General features: G+C 43.5%; 1 protein-coding gene across 20 annotated transcripts in view; it reads right to left on the reverse strand.

Moving 5' to 3' along the window:
- Nucleotides 1-208: 208 nt before the first annotated feature.
- The window catches only part of LOC128865361 (uncharacterized), a 243725-nt gene continuing 223452 nt past the window's right edge, over nucleotides 209-20481 (reverse strand). For 19 of the 20 annotated variants that reach the window (XM_054105628.1, XM_054105639.1, XM_054105638.1 and 16 more), the window contains 21 exons: nucleotides 20134-20430; nucleotides 19118-20071; nucleotides 18340-18993; nucleotides 17666-18280; nucleotides 16947-17597; nucleotides 16568-16879; nucleotides 15829-16500; nucleotides 15454-15768; nucleotides 14731-15390; nucleotides 13866-14180; nucleotides 13428-13775; nucleotides 12756-13364; nucleotides 12359-12688; nucleotides 11186-12271; nucleotides 9056-9658; nucleotides 8543-8743; nucleotides 8285-8479; nucleotides 7218-8219; nucleotides 3911-7135; nucleotides 3422-3850; nucleotides 209-3350 (listed from right to left, as the gene is read on the reverse strand). In XM_054105628.1, coding sequence (XP_053961603.1) covers nucleotides 3109-3350; nucleotides 3422-3850; nucleotides 3911-7135; nucleotides 7218-8219; nucleotides 8285-8479; nucleotides 8543-8743; nucleotides 9056-9658; nucleotides 11186-12271; nucleotides 12359-12688; nucleotides 12756-13364; nucleotides 13428-13775; nucleotides 13866-14180; nucleotides 14731-15390; nucleotides 15454-15768; nucleotides 15829-16500; nucleotides 16568-16879; nucleotides 16947-17597; nucleotides 17666-18280; nucleotides 18340-18993; nucleotides 19118-20071; nucleotides 20134-20430 — 13715 coding nt within the window. In that variant the 3' untranslated portion in view covers nucleotides 209-3108. The remainder of the gene's footprint in view (nucleotides 3351-3421; nucleotides 3851-3910; nucleotides 7136-7217; nucleotides 8220-8284; nucleotides 8480-8542; nucleotides 8744-9055; nucleotides 9659-11185; nucleotides 12272-12358; nucleotides 12689-12755; nucleotides 13365-13427; nucleotides 13776-13865; nucleotides 14181-14730; nucleotides 15391-15453; nucleotides 15769-15828; nucleotides 16501-16567; nucleotides 16880-16946; nucleotides 17598-17665; nucleotides 18281-18339; nucleotides 18994-19117; nucleotides 20072-20133; nucleotides 20431-20481) is intronic. The other variant, XM_054105636.1, reaches the window with a different exon arrangement.

Genomic DNA, 20481 nt, shown 5'->3' on the forward strand with positions numbered 1-20481 from the left:
GTAGGCACTGACGAATTCGAATAAACGCAGCTGGATGTACGAGATGAAACTACACGCATATGATTTAGGTTCGGGTATTCACTATATTACTAAAGTAATAGGTAATGATTAAAAGTTCGATGAGTTATCCGTTGATTGCTTCGGGCTTCGTCGATTGGCAATCTGCATTAAAAAGTTCTTTTGTTATTTTTATTGTATTCATATTTATTTTTATTATTAGTTTACATTAAGCAATATAATATTAGTAAGTTTTTTTACTTTCAAACATTTTTTAATACAATTCGTTTTAATAATTAAAATTTAACTATTGTTTTTAACAATTTACATACAAACATTATTATTGACAATCGGTCTGTTTTTTTCTTGCTATATTTAAATTAAATATTTGCTGCCAATGCAAAATGTTTTTTTGAGTTTAGGCAAAATATTGCCTTTTTCATTTCTATGGTTTTTGAGACGCAAGAAAAATAAAAGGTTTTATTGTAAAAGTAAATTTTTAAATATGGCGGTCAAAATTTTCGAAAACAAAATTATGAAACAGTTTTATTAAATAAAATAATATTTACGTGTTTCTTTCACTAATTACTGCAACTCTCTTTTTAACTGATTTTGCCTGGCAATGGCATTATGAACGAAAGAAATTATAAAAAATTAAAATTCCTATACAATGTGAAAATTCTAAATTCTATTTACAGTTTTGTAAGATAAATTTATTTATTATCTTTCTAAAGCATTAAATGTTGTTTTGCTTGTGTTGTGCCTTTCGGTGTAGTTGGTGTGTGTGTTTTTGTTGTTTTTATGTAATTATTTTATTTAGTTGAAAGTAAAAATTTAACTTAAAGTAGTGACTATACATTTCGATTGTTTGTATGTTTCGTTCTTTTTATTAAATTTTTTTTTAGTTTTACTTTTAATATTTATTTAAGGTTTATCTTTTGCAGCTTCGCCGGAAAAGCGTACAACTAAAATTTCGCTGCTTAGTTGTTAACATTTGCGGCGAATTGCCAGAATTGGCTGGAAAGACGTGCGCACGTTTTTAATTAAAAAATTATTTTAGTAAAGTGTTCACACACATATATCGGTGTTTTATATTTACTTCAAATTTGATTCTCACTGCTTACATATTTCGCAATCACAACAAGCATACAAAATGTTTAAAATTATTAAAACAAAACAAAAAACATTGAAAAAAAACAAGGAACAAAAAATTGTTTGAAATAAAAAATAAGTATAATATAACGCACTTGACTAACACGCTTTTGCTTAAAATTGTTAATTGTTTAATAAAGAAGTTAATAATACGCGTTAATTAAATAATAGTAAATACATATAATAATATTAAAATTATTTAAGCAAATCCTCCATTAGTCGCTTTTTGGATAGGAAGAAAATAACAAAAATAAAATATTTTTTAATACAAAGTAGAACAAGTATTAGTTAGGCAGCTATAATGTTTTGTGCTTCGGCTCTTTTGTATTTTTAATAATTTACAAAAAAAAAAAAAAAAAACACGCGTATAATCAAGAGGCAGACAGTGCTGGATGAGTATAGACAAATATCAGTCGGAGTAAACTCTTGGTAGTCCAGTGGTTTTTTGTGGCTACTCTACTTTTCTTTACGTTTATTAACGTGTAATGTTTATTTTCCCCAGGTTGTTGTTTTCTAGTGTGTTTTCTACAATTTTAAGGTTGTTTTATTTATTTGTTTACTAAAAATAAATAAACATCTCTAATGCTTGATTTGCTTTGATGATTTTTACTATAGTTCATGGTGCCTATACATAAAAAATTCGTATCTGTGCTTTTCGGAAATGTATAAGGCCATTAATTTTTACTCCTCCTTTTTATTCCATTTGACTTTCTATGTGCCTTTAAAATCAATTTCACATATCTGCACTGCCTTTGTCTTTGCTCTGGATTACATCTCTTGAATCGTTCGTTTTCATTGGGTTCAATGAATGCTCTTTGAATTCTTCGTCTCTCAAGGCAGTTTCTTGGTTTCTTCATTTATATAAATTATAGGAAATCTTTACATACGTACATATATAACTATCTACTTAAAATGGGTGCGGGTTTTTTTCTTAATACAAGTGCATTTATAGATAGATTTAAAGTTGAAGTGCCCCACCACCTACACAGTTCTTCACGCATGCCCTGTTTTTCTTTTCTTTGTATAAGGGAAAACAAGTTTTAATACGTCAGTGGTAGCGTAATTGTTTATGTGTGTATATATTTATACGTGTGTGTGTGTATGCGTGTTTCGACTAATGAAGAAGTTTTATTGTTAGACGAGAATTCTTTCGTAGCTTCTCCAATTCTGTTTTACTTTAGGATATACGATTTTTCGTAGCATTTTTTATCTCTATTTTTGCTTTTTTCTTTATATCCCGGCATCTGATCTATATGCTGATTTTTTTCCTTTCTCTTCAACTATGCGTAAATGCCTTCTTGCTTCTTTTTCTATATGTTTGTCTATAAACATACGCAGTGTTACAGCTTTGGCAGTTGTTCATAGTTATTTAATATAGTTTTAGTTTTCTTTCTAACTACTTCAGTTTTTAAATTGAGTCCTACTAGTAAAAAAATATTTGCATAACTAAAATAATATAAAAACTGTACAAATTTGATTAAATCATTTAAATGTTTTTTTTCGCATTTTTCGCATATACTGTTTTGAAGAAAAATTCAAAAAGCTACTTGAAATTCTCATGTTTGCTATAATACGAGAGCGTAGTTCTTGACGCCTACGCATTTTAGGAATGTTATGGTCAGTTGAGAAATATTCGCTTATACTTTATATAATACACATTTTTGGGGTTTTTTCATACGAATCTCGTTCGCATCTTCGTAAATTTTGACACGTCCTGTTTAAGTTATTTATTTGGCTATTTTTTCCGCTTTTGTTTTTCTTTGCACTTTTGCAAATATCTTTTTTAAATATCAGCAAATATCAAATTTACTGTTTGCTTTAACTTTTTGCACAGGCTTTTCAAATATTTATGTTCATCCTTCAATTTAAATTTACTTTTACTAAATTAATTATATTTCTCTCTTCGTCAATAATTTCTTAACTAAACTAGTTCTAATAAATTTAGTTGTTCATCACTGCTTATGATAGATAGTCTGGTGTTGGCTCTGGCACAGCTTCGGGATTCGCAAATAGCGGATTGGGGAACTCTGGTGGATGAGGTAGCGGGGCCAGCGTTTTGGGCCGCCGACGATAAGCCATAAGCCAACAGGAAACGGCTACAGCGACTGCTACCAATGCCAGCAAAGCTGTGATAACGAGTGCTATTATCAGACCCACCATAGAGACGCAAATGTCCTCGACACGCTGAGCAGATGGTTTGACTGTAAGAAATAAACCAAAATTGTTTTAATTTACTACTTATCCGTTTCTTCTCCATGCGCTCTCCACTTACTATTCGCATCACTGATGCCAGGGCCGCTGCGTTTTTCAAATGTCAGTATGGCATTCGATGAAATTGTTATCTCTTCACGTAATTGTCCTTCCATGCCGGTGTTTGTCGCCACTGCTGTTGTATCCGTGGAATTGTCCAATATAGCGCGACGTCTTCTACGCCCGAAAGCATTGTAGCCGCGACAATTAACCGGTTGACATTTACCAAAGCAGACGCGTATGTTACATTGGAAGCGTATATTGTCACTCGAAGGGAATTTGAAAGCATTGAAGTTGGCCATAAGGCTGTTGGTGTCTGGGTTGTACTCCCATTCGCCAAAGATTGAAGCATCTGTAGCGCAACCGTTCTCATCGGTTACAATATATTCATTCTCTACATTATCCTCCATCGTTTTTGCAATACAAGAACGTGCAAAACCGCCATAAATTGCTAAACAAATTTAGAAAAACATTAATTTTAATTCAGAGATACACTCTCTTAAATACTTACTTGCTGGCTCTACGTCCACTTGTAATTTGAGATTGTCACCGATTTCCGCGGAATTAATCTCTTCACCTTCATGTGTAATAATGCGCATTTGACAGATTGGCGGCGGTCCGGTGTTGGCGATAGTGCCTGCTGTAGTCAGCATAGACACATTGAAGCCCAACGTTACGTTCTTTTCACCAGTCTGGTAGACGCATTTAATGTTATAAGCTTGTGCTTTGTAAGTGACCAATTTTGGATGTTTCTGTATGACCAACACGAAACTAGCAATGTCTTTCACAGCTTGCATGCCACAACTACCGAAATGTACACGGAATATTTCCGTGCGTGGTACGCTTTCGCCAGCTAGATTTACCACACGGCGACATTCTTCATCCTTACTGTGTCCTTTAACGTAGAGCACACCATTGAAGCCGGGTTCGGTGATGTGTATTTCGACTTGTACGCCGTCAGCCAGACAGCTGACCAACATATCGGGTCGTGGGAAGTCCGTGCGGAAGTTAGTGTGATTACAGATAAGCTCAGGATTGCCGGTATAACCAGTGATGCATTGACATTGCGCACGATGATTGATAGCGTTACAGAAGGCGTTCACGCCACACACCTTTTGCAGACAAGGATCCTCACAGGTCTTAGGATGTGTATTACAGTAACGATTGTCGGCGCAGTCATCGTTCGTTTCGCAGCCAGGTTGGTCTTCGGCTATGCATTCGCCAGCAGGAGTTAGTCGGTAGCCATGGTCAGTGGGGCAAATGCAGCGTCCGCGCTCATCGATTACCATGCCGCGTTCTAGAGCGCAGACACAGTGTCCATTCTCATCAATCTTGAAACCTTGTTGGGGTAGACAGGGTGCACAATATTCGTAGACATCTAAAGCTGTACCTGGTGGGCACACACACTGACCATCTATATCACGTACGAATCCTTTTTCGATAACGCACAACGACCGCTTATCGCATTGTACGGCCGCATTACCAGTGTAGCCTTCAAAGCATTCACATATCATTGTACGTACTGGTACTGTATCCAAGACACGACAGTCAGCGTTTACACCACACGGATGTGTTGCGTTGCATGGATTGACGCATTCACCACGTATGCAGGCAGTTTGACTTGGGCAGTCACCATCGTAGCTGCAAATTGGTATTTCGCGTAATGGCTCACAGCCGTTGCGGCGAGAAATAGTACCTGGTGGGCAAGCGCAGTCCGGTCGATGATTATAGACTTTACAAATTTCATCATATGCACAGACCACCTTTGTTTCGCATGGGTTCTCACACTTTCCATTTAAACATGCCTTATCAGACGGACATTCATTGTCAGCACGACAACCCAGTGGTGTACAAGAGATGCGCGCGTTTCCGCGGAAGCCTGGCAAGCATTCACATACGGCGCGATGATCAACTGGTAGACATTCCGCATTTGTGCCGCATTGTTCTCCTTGGCAGGCGGGGACGCAAAGCTGATTGCGACAAGCATGCGTTGCTGGACAGTCTGAGTTGATGGCACAACCAGTCTTAGAACATTCAAATTCTGGGTTGCCTTCATATCCTTGGCGACAAGTGCAGACGGGTTTATGGTCCTTTATGCGGCATTCGGCATTCAAGCCACAATTGCAAGGATCTCTACAGATGCCATTGACACAGGATTTATCAACGGCACAGTCAGAGTCAGCTATACAGCCGCCCACATCCACAATAGTTTTTGTTGGCTTACAAGTGCCACTACCGCTGCTTATGTAGCCATCGGGACAAACGCAGATCATGGTACGCACCGGTGTGGTTGGCGTTACTTGGCATTGTGCAGGCTTGTTACATGGTTCCAGTGTAAGGCATGGATCGACGCATTCATCGTTTATGCAAGCCAATGTTGCAGGGCAATCTGTGTCTACCTTGCACACCGGTTGTGGTTCGGGACGGCAGTCGACATATGGGTTACCTAAGAAGCCAGCAGGACAACGACATACCGCCAAGTGATTTTGCGCGCGACACTCGGCGCGTGGTGAGCATATATTATGATAGATGCAGGGATTTACGCATTGCTCATTCTGGCACATTTTATCTGTGGGACAGTCGTTGCTCGTAAGACATCCAATAACACGACAGCGCTCATAAGCATTGCCACGATAGCCGCTCCTGCAGCGGCACATTGCTTGATTGGATTGTACATAGCATTCGGCGTTTATGCCACAAGGATCGTTGACTAAGCAAGGGTTGATGCAGTTGCCGTTGATGCACGCCTTACCAGAGTCGCATTCACTGTCGATGCGACAGCCAATCGTACGGCAGAATGAGTAAGGATTGCCTTCATAACCGTCCTGGCAAGAACAGGTTGCACGATGATTCTGTACGTGGCATATGGCGTTAGTACCACAGTTGCATGGGTTCCGACATTGTCGATTGATACACGCCTCCTGCTCCAAACAATCTGCGTCCGTGCTGCATCCTGGTGGGCTTTGGAGTATAATTGGTTTGCACTCACCGCGCGCATCGGGCACATACGATTCGGGACATTCGCACACCATAGTTCGTACAGGAACGCTATCCAGTACGCTGCACCGTGCTGAGCTGGCGCAGGGTGAGAGTATGGCACATGGATTCTGACACTTGTTGTCGATACAGGCCAATCGGCTCGGACAATCGCCGTCATCGCGGCAGACAGGTTCCACAGGACGACGTTCACAATAAGAGTACGGGTTTCCTAGCGGCATTGACTCGGGACAGCGACAGACAGCCCTATGTTGCAGTGCTTGGCAGATTGCATTTTGTGCGCATGGACTATCCTGGCATGGATTCACGCATTGATTGCGTACACATGCTTGATTCGTGGCGCAGTCATAGTCGGAGTGGCATTCGACGCGCAAGCAACGTTGGAATGGATCACCTTCTAAGCCAGCGGGGCAGCGGCAAGAGGCGCGATGATTGCGGCCAAAGCATTCAGCATTGAGCGCGCATGGATCACTGATTAAGCAAGGATTAACACATTCACGATTTACACATTGTTGATCCGAAGAACATTCATCGTCCGATTGGCAACCAATTTGTATACAACCAAATTGTGCATTGCCAGAATAGCCAGGTTGACAGTAGCATACTGGGTGATGATTGCGTACAATGCACTCAGCATTCAGACCGCAATTACAAGGATTGACGCAACGCTCGTTGACACATGATTCGCTGAGCGAACAGTCGGAATTAGATTTGCAGCCAATTGTAGATACGTCTGGTGCTGTGGAATACGCAAGGAGCATACACATTAGAGCTTCCAGTTGGTAGAATAAATGTGAATAAAGCTAGAATATTATACTTACGCGGCACACAACCGGTGTGGGCATCGCCGGTAAAGCCAGGCGGGCAACGGCATACAGCTTCTCTGTTTTGCACATGACAGTAGGCACCTTGCCCGCAAGGATCCTCAACACAAGGATTAATGCAGCGTTCATTCTTACAAGTCTTATCATTTGGACAATCATCGTTCTTCGTGCATTCTGCTGCTGGTGTTTTCGGCTGTTCGTGTACAATCAATTGGCATTCTAAGCGGGGATTGCCCTCATAACCACGGGCGCACGTACATTCCGCGTAATGATCACGAGAGCGACATTGTGCATTAACACCGCAGCGCTCCAAGCGGCAAGCGTCAGTACAAACACCTCGTTGACAGATTTCAGTGTTGGCACATTCATCGTTGCTCTGGCAGCCGCTGACTACTTCATGCTTGATCGGGATACAATTGCCCGAGTTGTCGGTAATCGTATCGCTTGGGCACTTGCAGATCATTGTACGTAATGGTAAAGTATCCAGAACATGGCAGGTCTGTTGTGGCGTGCAAACATGTGGAGTGGTACATGGATTTGCACAATGCTGATTTATACAAGCCAATTGTGATGGACAGTCCGCATCTTGCGTGCACTCCGGCTGTACCTTAGTGGGGGGCTCACGTGGAACATCGCACTGCACGAACGCGTTCCCACTATAACCTGGGCGGCATTCACATTGCGGCTGATGACGTCTACCCGTGCAAATGGCATTCAGAGCGCAGGTATCCTCATCGCAAACCGGACGGCAAATACGATTCAGGCGATCGCAAGCTTCGTGATCAGCGCAATCCTCGTTGTATTGGCAGTGACCTGTGATGCAAGAGACAAATGGATTACCTTGAGTGCCCCGTGGGCATACGCAGACGGCTTGATGATTTTGTGGCACGCATTGAGCTTCAGTTCCACAACGTACTTCACCGTAGTTACACGGGTTGACGCAATTCTCATTGATACAGGCCTTGTCGTACGGACAGTCGGGGTTTATCTTACATTCCGCTGTATTGGAAAGCATATATTTGGATTTATAAGCACAGTCATAATGAATGAAACTCAGGACTTACGTTTGTAACATTGAACTTGAGGATCGCCACCCCAGCCAACAGGACACGAGCATATTGGACGCGAATTGCGCACACGGCACTCTGCATTGCCAGCGCATGGATTTGCCTCTGCGCAAGGATCTTGACAACGTTGATTGATGCAAGCCGTTGTAGGCGAGCATTCTGAATCGTGTGTGCAGCCGGCAGTAATTTGAGCTGTATGAGAATACAGGATAATTAGTTGTTATGTTGAGAACAGTAATTTATGACTGGACTTACGTGGTTGGTAACAGTTGATGAACGGATCACCCTGTGTACCCTGTGGACAACTACAGACGGCGCGATGTCGTTGAGCCAAGCACTCGGCGGTATGGGCGCAAGGCGAACCATCAATGCAAGGATTCACACACACACCATTTCGACAGGCTTCAGTGTCCTGGCATTCGCTGTTGGATTGGCAGCCGTGATCTCGTGCGGGTTCTAGAGTCAAAAATTTGAATCAGTACTCATGTAATTAAGAGATAATTGTGTTAAAAAGGAAATAAGTGGACATAATATCTGTGTTGTGCTTCCATAATTGTGTGTAGCTGTACAGAAGTGTTGATAACAAAAGTTAATCAGTTGACTAAAATGCGTTTTTGCAATTTGTCAACTTATATATACATATATATTTACAATATGAAAAAAAAACATTTTTAACTCATTAATAAATTTATGCTGAAATGAGACAGAGACTCAATAAAATATGCTCTTAAAATTTGCTGCAGTTTTTTAATCACTTTACTAACTTACCTTTACGACAGCCCACATCTGCATCACCCACATAGCCGGGTTCACACTGGCATATCATTGTACGCAACGGCAATGTGTCCACCACCGAACAAATAGCATTCACGCCACATGGCTGCGTTACAGCGCATGGGTTCTTGCATTCGCCGTTGAAGCAGGCCAATTTGCTGGTACAGTCGCCATCCATAGTACATTGTGGTGCCACCTTAGGTTCTTCGAGCACACAGCTAACCAGCGGATTGCCACTATAACCTGGTGGGCAGCGACATAATGCGAGATGATTGTCGACACGGCATTGGGCACCAACTCCACAATTGCATGGATCCTCACAACGTTCGTTTTTGCAAGCCAAATTGAAGGCGCATTCGTCATCGCGTGAACATTCCGGCCGCTCGCAGCGCAACAAAGGATTGCCGCGATAACCCTCTGGGCAATGGCAGCGCGCTTTATGGCTATAATCTGCACGACAAATGGCATTCGTGCCGCATTGTGTATATGGACAAGGATCGGTGCATTGCTTATTGATGCATGCTTCAGTCGCGGGACATTCCTCATCTGAACGGCAGCCAATGGTATGACAGTAGCTGAAAGCGTTACCGGTGTAACCTGAGGGCGGAAGAACATCAAATTTTTGAAGAAATTCTAGGTTTTTAGAATACTTAATCGAATAAACTTGAATATGATTGAGAACTCTTGTGGTTTATACGATAACATTACTAATAGATGAACCAACAAAAACTGTCTCTTAGTTGATTTTTCAATTATTTTACAGGATAAGAAATGAATGACTTTGGTATCATTTAATTGTTTTCATAACTCCAGCGAGTTTTCAGAAAATGTATTAATAAAACCTATAAATCTCTTATAAGGCAAAATTAGAAGATAATGTATCACATCTCCAACAATTGTTTATGCTTGGGCTTCCATTGAGAGATTGCTATACGATATGTGCATTTTATTTAGTTTTGAGATGAAAGAGCTTGATTATTTTCAACATAAAAGTATCTTTTCGGCCGCAGGCTCTGTGACACTTTTTCAATTGCAGCTCGGGGATAAGCCTTCCTCTTGCCTTGCAAGACGAAGTTGAGGAGTTCGCGTAAGTTTTGGATTTATAAACCACTCCACTGTGTATTGCACCAACTATGCTTCTTAAACTCGGTTAAACAGTGTAGCTTTAGTAAAGGGAATAAGAACAACTAGGGTGATTTCCATGAGATAAGGACCATAAGGTAAATATGGCTGATTCGACAAAGCGTGCACATTCAGATATACAATGAAATGCAAGCTCTTCGTCTTCTAAGCCCAGATCTCCGAAGTGGTTGCCAAGAAACATTTTATCCTACCAGCGTGACCCTTTCGGTAATCTTAACGTAGTCATGTACAAAATCTCTTGACTACGCCGCTATTAATATAACTGAACACTTATTGTAATCCTTTGGTGGCCCATAATGTACTACTACTTGCATAAATATGGTTGCTTCAACTGGATTTATTTATTTTTGCTCTCAAATATTGCCTTTGTCTAAGTACGAGTATATATTGCCAGTTGCTTAGGCAGGGGTCCCAATAAAATATTTAGTAATTACTGATATTTTGCCGATACAACTCGGTTATCCCAAGTGGAGCAGTTGACCAAAACTCGTTGACTCCACTGCCTTAATTCAAATGAAGTGTAGATTGCTCTTGATATACATTTTCAAGCTCTACACGACTAGCTCATATGAAATTCTGAAAGTTAACTCTCCCAGCTTACCATAGTGATTTGCTTGAATTATCCGCTTTAAGTTCGGAAACTCTTTGACATTTTTTCCAAACAAAACTTATCTCTTAAACTGTCAACTATCAAATACGATTGGCAAAAACAAAGTGATAATTCTTATTCGGAGAGCTGTGGGAGTTGGCTCAAAATGAGGGCCAATATCTAAGTTCAGAAGATCTAGCTGAGCACTTCTCAAGGCTAGTAAACCTGTTATCGGTCTAAAACTAAAATATTTACTGGACTTGAGCAAATAAATCATCTTTCTAACTATAAAACTTTACGGTACTAAATTGCATTACTTCTCCTCAGAATTAAAACACTATGATTGTTCTTAACCAATTCTTCACTCATTGCTCTGAGCTTCGTGTACTCACCTTCATTACAGACACAGAGTGGTCGGTGAAGTTGGATATGGCAGCGTGCATTTGTGCCACAGATATTCGAGAGTTCGCATGGATTCTTACAGGCCTGATTCACACATGCCTTGTCGTTAGAGCACTCCGAGTCTGTGGTACATTCTGGGCGTGGTGCCGGTATTTCTTCCATTTGTGGTAGGCACTGATTAAATGGTGAGCCATAGTAACCACTGGGGCATGTGCATACCGCCTTATGATTGATAGCATTACAAATCGCGTTAAGACCGCAAGCATTGATACATGGATTGCGACATTTTTGATTAATACAAGCTCGATTGCGTGAACAGTCCTCATTAGTCACGCACTCTGGATATGTGCAAGTGGCGACGCCATTAATAATTTGACAAATACCATTGCTACGGCATGGTGAGGGATTGCATGGATCCACGGGTTTCAGTGGCTCATGGCATTCGACGAACGGATTGCCAATCATTGGGCTGGGACAACTGCAGATTGGATTGTGGTTAACTGTCTGGCATTGCGCACCATAACCGCAAACACCGGGACATGGATCGATGCACTTTGCACTAACACAAGCCTTGTTTTTGGCACAGTCAGAGCTGAGCGTACATTCCGGACGACAACCTTGACCATTTGGATTGCCAAAGAACCCAGGCAAGCATTCGCAAACAGCTTGATCGCGCTGTACTCTGCAGATGGTGTTGGTGCCGCACGGTGTTGGATAGCAAGGATCGCGACGTTCCTGAGGCTGTACTAAGATAAGTGAACACTGGACGAAAGCATTGCCAGTATAGCCAGACGGGCATGAGCAAATCGGTATGTGGTGGTGAATGGTGCAGAGCGCTCCCACGCCGCAGGTGCCTGGACAAGGATCGGCACATTTGTTGCGTATACAAGCGCGATTCGAGGGGCATTCCGAGTTGCCAATACATTCAGGACGACAACCCTCGTAGGGGTTACCAATGTAATCGTTAATGCATGTGCAGGTGTAGCTGTCACCGCTTCCACGACATTCACTATTCGAGCCACAGGGCGATGGACGACAAGGATCACGGGGTTCCTGTTTTGGTGGTGGTGGAAGAACTGAAAGAAAACAAATGAAACACAAATAGTATAAAAGAGGGATATTAAGCTATAGCTAAGGCTAATATCAACTTGCTAGCGCCTTACTTTTGGGTGCCTCGTAACACGCATGGAAAGGATCGCCGGTCATTCCAGCTGGGCAATAACAATTGGGTATGTGTAATGTCACAATACAGTTGGCATTTATTCCGCATGAACCGGGACAAGGGTCACGGCATTTAAGATTAATGCATGCCAAGTTGTTTGGACAATCATCATTACTTGAGCATTCTGGATGGCAATTGGGGGGAACACCAATATAGGAAGCCAGACAAACACACTGAGCCTGCCCCTGTTTGTCGGTACATTGAGCATTAGGACCACAAGGTGATGGTATACATGGGTCTTTTTGTATGGTGGGTGCCTCTTCCCTTATTTCTAAAATTAAGTATTAAAATATTAAGTAAATAACCTACACACCTTCTTTTCGCGAATAGTGAGTTACCTGTTCTCGTGCAAAGGGAATATGGATTACCGTTGTAGCCGCGTGCACATTCGCAGTGTGCACGGTGCTGCACTGCCTGACATTCGGCGTTCAGACCACACTGACCAGGGCAAGGATCGACGCATTTATTGTTGATACACGCATGTATTTGTGCACAGTCCGAACTGGTGTAACATTCGAGACGACAGTTTGGAGGGCTGCCGAAATAGCCGATGATACAAGAGCAAATTCCATTACCGCCGCGTTCGATGCACTGCGAATTGGGGCCACATGGTGATGGTTGACATGGGTTTTTGGGTTCAACATCACGTACAGGTTCGCATGCGACAAATGCATTACCAGTCATTCGTTCGGGACAGCGACACATGGGTATATGATTAATGACATTACAGAGCGCACGCTCGCCACATGTGCCTGGACAGGGGTCCACGCACTTATTGCGCACGCATGCGCGATCACGTGCACAATCTGCATTGAGAACACATTCTGGACGGCAACCGATAAAGGGATCGCCGTGATATTCTGGTATGCAAGAACATTGACCATTGTTGCAGACTGTATTTGCGCCACATGGTGAGGGAATGCATGGATCGACAGGCTCGGCTGGTTCTGTAAAGGGATGTATATTAACAGTGTGAATGGCGTCTAAGAACAACAATGAGGGGCATTTACTAGGTGAAGGCGGTGGTGGTGGTAGTGGGCGACAGCTGGTAAATGGGTCGCCGGTGTAGCCAGTCGGGCAGGAACAACTTGGGGTGTGATTGATAACATTACAAAGCGCTGAAAAGCCGCAAGAGCCGGGGCATGGATCGCGACAACGCTCATTCATACAAGCCATATTGCTGGCACATTCCGCATTGATGGTACACTCCGGTCGGCAATTGGGAGGGGCTCCGATATAGTTCGTCAAGCAGCTGCAAGTTGCGGCCCCATTTACTTCGCGGCACTGTGAGTACGGTCCGCAGGGGGAGGGAAGGCATGGATTGACATCAGCTGGTGGCTGCACTGGAGGACGAGGCGCTAAGGGGTATTCGACGGAAAAAATAGTGAGTGAAGGGTAATAGATGTATAGATAGGGAAATTGCATGCAGTTCCTGCATTGCTGCTTACATGGTATGGGTTGGCAGCTGGTGAAAGCTTCGCCGGTAAATCCAGTTTTACAAGCACACAAGGGGCTATGGTTATGTACGTGACATTCTGCATTTATGCCACACGCACCGGGGCAAGGGTCTTTACATTTCTGATTTATACATGCTTTATCTAGTGGACACTCGGAGCTAACGACACATTCCGGACGACAGGCAGGTGGGCTGCCCACGAACTCAGGTAGGCAGGAACAAACGGCTTGGCCATTTGAATCGCGACATTGCGCATTAGGTCCACATGGCGATGGCTGGCAAGGAGTTACGGTGACAGGTGGTTCGGCTGTTTCGGGTTATAAAAAATTAGTTTCGATAAAGGATATGAGAGCAAGCAATTAGATACTTGAACCACCACTTAAGCAAGCTCTATTGTAATAAAAGCGAGATTTGTTATAATAACAAGAGCGCAAGGTAAATTTCAATATTAATGGTTTACTTAATCTAATATTATACTTAAATTTAAATAAGTACGTGTGCATAATAATTAATTAGTGCAATAGTTTTTTATTAGTGATGAAGCTATATTAGAAATCAATTTTTCACTTCAGTCATCTGAAGCAGTTTCTTATTTGTTTCTGGTTGCTAGTCGGATAAGTTTACATTGTGGGGTTTAGAGATTTTAGTTATTGAGTTACCTATATATAGGCCTAATGTTTAACTATGTTATTAAGGCCTAAAAGGCAACCAAGTCTAATTATGTAGGTATTTTGTATATTAGCGAGTTTTTGCAGTCATTAGGGTTGGGTTTAAATTTTTTAGTTTGGCAGTTCTGCGTTTTTTCGGCTTTGAAGGTTTGTAGTTAAGAGAAAATACGCTTATAAAAAATTTCTTACGTTCCGCTTGCACAATTGTGCAACGTGTATACGGGTCACCATGGTAACCGGGTAGGCAAGCGCAGTTTGGTATATGATTGATGACCTGACAAATAGCTTCTGAACCACAAGTGCCCATACACGGATCACGACACTTTTGATTCTGACACGCTTTGTTTGCAGCACAATCCGAATTCCTAACACATTCCGGACGACAAGCTTCATAAGGATTACCGAAATAGTTGGGTAGACATTGGCATACGCTAATGCTATTCCGTGGTTGGCAAATCGCATTTGCACCGCAAGGGCTAGGACTGCAGGGTAAAGCAACTTCCGTTGGTGGTTCTCGTTGTACAATGCAAGCGTTGAAAGGATCGCCAGTATATCCGCTTGGGCAGTAACACATTGCACTGTGTGTTAATACTCGACATTCGGCAGCCGCACCACACGAACCCGGACAAGGATCCGCGCACTTACGATTGATACACGCCTTGTCCGAGGCGCACTCAGCGCTTGTCACGCATTCAGGACGGCAATGTGGTGCAGCGCCAATAAAATCGGGCAAACAAGTGCATTGTGGCCCACTCAATGTGACGATACATTCCGAATTAGGTCCACAAGGAGATGGTTGACAGGGATTTGTCGGCTTTTCGTCACGTACTGGTGGCGGGGATGGTGTAGCTGCAAAATGGGTTAAAGGGTTTAGTGTGAAGTATGTTAGTGAGAATGTAGAGACGCCGGTACTTATAGGCTGGCAAGAAATGAATGGATCGCCAGTGAAGCGTGGTGGACAAGCGCAGATTGGACTGTGATTTTGTACATGACAGAGCGCACGTATACCGCAGGTACCGGCGCAAGGATCTTGACAGCGTTGATTTAAGCAAAACTTGTCTAGAGTACATTCCGAGTTTGAGACACATTCGGGACGGCAAGTTGGTGGTGCGCCAATGTAGTCAGGTAGACAAGAGCACATAGCTTGTTGATTTGCTGCACGGCACTGTGAGTTTGGACCGCAAGGAGAAGGTTGACAGGGGTTGACTGGAGCTGGTGGTTCGATGACTGAAATTGAGACAATGTGAGTTTCTAAATTACCATACCAAGCGTCGGATGTTTTGTTACTTGTAATACTGTCACAGCGAACAAATGCATTGCCTGTCAATCCGTTGGGACAAGAACACATCGGAATATGATTTATAACATTGCAGAGCGCTTGCAAACCGCAAGTTTGAGGACAAGGGTCTTTACACTTTTGATTAATGCAAGCGCGGTCACGCGCACAATCGCTATTAAGTACGCACTCTGGGCGACACCCACTGTATGGATCTCCATAGTAGTCTGGTAGACATGTGCATACTGCCTCTCCACTGCAGATAGCATTTGTACCGCAAGGTGATGGAATACAAGGATCTTGTTTGATTGGCTCACGTTGTATAGGTTTTGGTGGTTCTGGTTGGCAACTGCTAAATGGATCACCCACATAACCGGCTGGACAGATGCAGTTAGGCACATGGTTGAGCACATTACAAAGAGCATTGAAGCCGCAGGATCCGGGGCATGGGTCACGACACTTTTCATTGATGCAGGCACGATTCGACGAGCAATCAGAATTTACAACGCACTCAGGGTGACAGTTTGGAGGACTACCTATATAGCTTGGTAGACATGAGCACACTGGGCTACCGTTGCGGTTGTGACATTGGGCGTATTGGCCACAAGGTGATGGACTGCATGGATTAATTGATAGCAGTGGTATCGCTGGTGTTACGTCTGCGACAGGTGGCGATGGAGCAGCTGATATTACAGGAAAATATAATTTTCAGAAACTGATGCTATTTGAATATTTTACTTTTTATCTTACAAGGTATTGGATAACAACGCGTAAAAGCATCTCCAGTATAGTTTGGTCTGCATGTGCAAATCGGATTATGATTGTAAACGCGACATTCTGCATCCTGACCACAACTGCCTGGACAAGGATCGGCGCACTTTCGATTTATACAAGCTTGTGTAAGCGAGCACTCAGCATTAATTGTGCATTCTGGGCGACAAGCAGGTGGTGACCCAATAAATTCGGGTAAACAAGAGCAAACAGCCTGTTGATTGACTTCGTGGCATTGCGCATTTGGGCCGCAGGGTGATGGTAGACATGGGTTAACGTAAATTGGTTCCACTAAGAATAAAAGGACAAGTCAAAGTTGTACGTGTCTGCATTAATGAAAGTTGATATTTCTGCTTACATTGCTTGACAGGCGAGCAGAAGCTATACGGATTGCCTGTATAACCATTCCAACAGTGGCAAACTGGCAGATGGTTCCCAACCTGACACTCCGCATTTTGGCCACAGGTGCCTGGACATGGATCCCGACATTTGCGTTGTATGCATGCTTTGTTTGACGAGCAATCACTGTTTAACACACACTCTGGTCGACAACCCTGGTAAGGGTTACCGAAGTACTCTGGTAGACAGACACAGGATCCAACTTTATTATGACGACGGCATTCTGCGTTGTCCCCACAAGGGCTAGGTATGCAAGGATCTACATCCTCGGGTGCAGGCGGAGGTGATGGTAGTGAGAGACGACAAACGGTGAATGGATCTCCCACATATCCTTGTTCACAAATACAGTTTGGTACATGGTTCAAAGTGTGACACTGGGCATTTGAGCCGCATATCCCTGGACAAGGATCGCGACACTTCTGATTAATGCAGGCCTTATCGAACGCGCATTCCGAGCTAGAAATGCACTCTGGACGACAATTTGGAGGTGCACCTATGAACTCAGACAAGCAAGTACAAGAAGGAGCGCCATTAATGTTGCTACATTGGGCATTTGGACCACAAGGTGATGGACGACATGGATCGCGAGGTTCTTCATGAGACGGTGGAGCTGTGGAGAGGCGAATTGAGTAGGGCTTAGTTTTTGTGTAAGAAAATCGTGGATGTCGAAATACATACTGATAATAGGCTGGCAAGCGACGAATGGACTGCCAGTATATCCTGATGGACAAGAACAAATAGGGTTATGGTTGACGATGTTGCATAGCGCGTTGTAGCCACAAGCGCCCGGACAAGGGTCTTTGCATTTCTGGTTGATACATGCGCGATTCATTGGACATTCTGAGTTACCGATACATTCAGGGCGGCAGGCAGGGGGTGTACCAATCATATCTTGTAAACAAGAGCATATGGCTATGCCATTCCTATCTTGACATTGTGAGTTGGGGCCACAAGGTGTCGGTTGACATGGATGTAAAAGTTCTGCTGGGCGCTCTGGTACTTGCTGACATTGCGCAAATGCATTGCCTTGCATACCCGCTGGACAGTGGCACATGGGAATGTGGTTGTGTACTTCACATATAGCGTTCGAGGCACAAGTACCAGGACAAGGGTCCTCACATTTCTGATTAATACACGCTTTATCACGTGGGCATTCGGTATTCAAAATACATTCGGGACGGCAACCAGTGTACGGATCACCCTGATATTCTGCTATACAAGTGCAAATACCATCACTGCATTGAGCGTTAGTACCACATGGTGATGGTATGCAGGGATCATCAGCTGGTGTGGCTATTTTCGAGAAGAAGAAATTTGAATGTGAAGAGAAAGATATATTGAGTTTATATTACGTGGTGGTGGCGGGGCTGGCTGGGCATGGCAGTTTATGAATGGATTACCAGCGTAGCCTGCCGGACACGTACAAGCTGGGATATGATTCAGGACATTGCAAACGGCGTTCACTCCACAAGAGCCTGGGCATGGATCGCGACACTTCTCATTAATACAGGCACGATTGCTGGAACAGTCAGAGTTTATAACACATTCCGGGCGACAATTTGGAGGTGCACCGTTATACGATGGTAGGCAGACACATGTCGGTTGATCATTTGTTACACGACAAACAGCATATTGGCCACATGGGGAGGGAATACATGGATCTCGGTATGGCTCGCGGGCTGGTGGTGGTGGTGGTGGTATTAGGTAACAACGTACAAATGCGTCACCGGTATAACCTGGGCGACAACTACAATGGGGACTATGTGACCTTACGCGACACTCGGCGTTTGAGCCACAAATGCCAGGGCAGGGATTCTGACATTTTTTGTTGATGCAGGCCTTATCGATGGGACATTCTGAGTTCGTTGTGCATTCGGGGCGACAGGACGGAGGACTGCCGATAAAGTCGGGTAAACAAGAGCAAACCGCTTGTTCATTTACCTCCCGACATTGCGAATTCGGTCCGCAAGGCGTTGGTATGCATGGATTTACATATTCTCTAATAGCTATTCATATCAAGAAAATAAAAAAAATTATCATAGTAAATGTGCAATGAGATAAAGCTATACTGTGAAAATTATGTTTTGCTAGTTCTAAAAGCAAGTTAGGAGTACAAATTGTGATGCTTACGTTCTTTTAGTGTGTTGCAGTAGTTGTACGGATCTCCAGTGAAGCCCGACATACAAGTACAGGTAGGCAAATGATTGATCGCGTCGCATTGTGCATTTTGGCCGCATACACCAGGACAAGGGTCTTGGCATTTTTGATTGCGACATGCCTTATTTGAAGGACAGTCAGAGTTCGTGACACATTCGGGTCGGCAACCCTCATATGGATTACCGAAATATTCTGGTATACACTTGCATGCACCGGCGTTATTTTGTGTGGTACAGATAGCATTACTGCCACATGGACTTGGTACGCACGGATTAATCTGTTCGAATTCAATTATTGGTTCGGGATAACATTGGGTGAAAGGGTCACCTATAAAGCTGGCGATGCAGGCACATGATGGCGTGTGGCTAACCACGTGGCACGTAGCTGATGCACCACAAATCCCGGGACAAGGATCTCGACATTTCATATTGATACACGCTTGGTTGTTGGGGCACTCCGAAGAAGATAAGCACTCTGGCCGGCAGTTGGGTGGTGCACCAATATAGTCCGGCAGGCAAATACATGATGGTGAGCCATTTCTCTCCGTGCATTGGGAGTTCGCACCGCATGGTGATGGTATGCAGGGGTGTGTTGGTTCTTTTTGGGCACTCGGTGGTGGTAAAAGTTGGCATAGAGTATGGGCATTACCAGTATAACCGCTGGGGCAACTACAGAATGGCGCATGATTCATGACTAAGCAATGAGCTCTTACACCACAGCTTCCTGGGCAGGGGTCTCGGCATTTATGGTTCACACAAGCCATGTTCAGTGGACAGTCCGAGTTTATAGCGCATTCAGGTCGGCAGTTAGGTGGTACGCCGAGATAGTCGAGTAGGCAAGCGCACACAGCTTGCTGGTTAATCTCAGAGCACTGCGAATTGGGGCCACAGGGAGAAGGTTGGCACGGGTTTATAACCGTTGGTGGAGCTAAAATAAATCGTGTGTAATTGGATGTGGATCTAAAATACTTTTCACATTTTGAAACCTACTTTGTAGAACCGCACATTGAACGAATGCATTACCCGTCATTCCATCGGGACAATGGCACGTTGGTATGTGATTAAAAACATCGCAGATGGCACCCAGACCACAGATGCCTGGACAGGGGTCGACACATTTATTTTTAATGCAAGCCTTATTACGTGTGCAGTCCGTATTGAGTACACACTCGGGACGGCAACCAAGGTAAGCGTTCCCTTGATATTCGGGTAGACAAGAACATTCGCCATTATTACAAGCCGCATTGCTACCACAGGGGGACGGATTACAGGGATCGTTTAAAGGCACTAAAAAAAAAATATTATATTTTTTTTTTGTCATAAGAAACGACGTAACAT

The sequence above is a fragment of the Anastrepha ludens genome, chromosome 5, assembly GCF_028408465.1.
Source record: "Anastrepha ludens isolate Willacy chromosome 5, idAnaLude1.1, whole genome shotgun sequence".
NCBI classification, from domain to species: domain Eukaryota; kingdom Metazoa; phylum Arthropoda; class Insecta; order Diptera; family Tephritidae; genus Anastrepha; species Anastrepha ludens.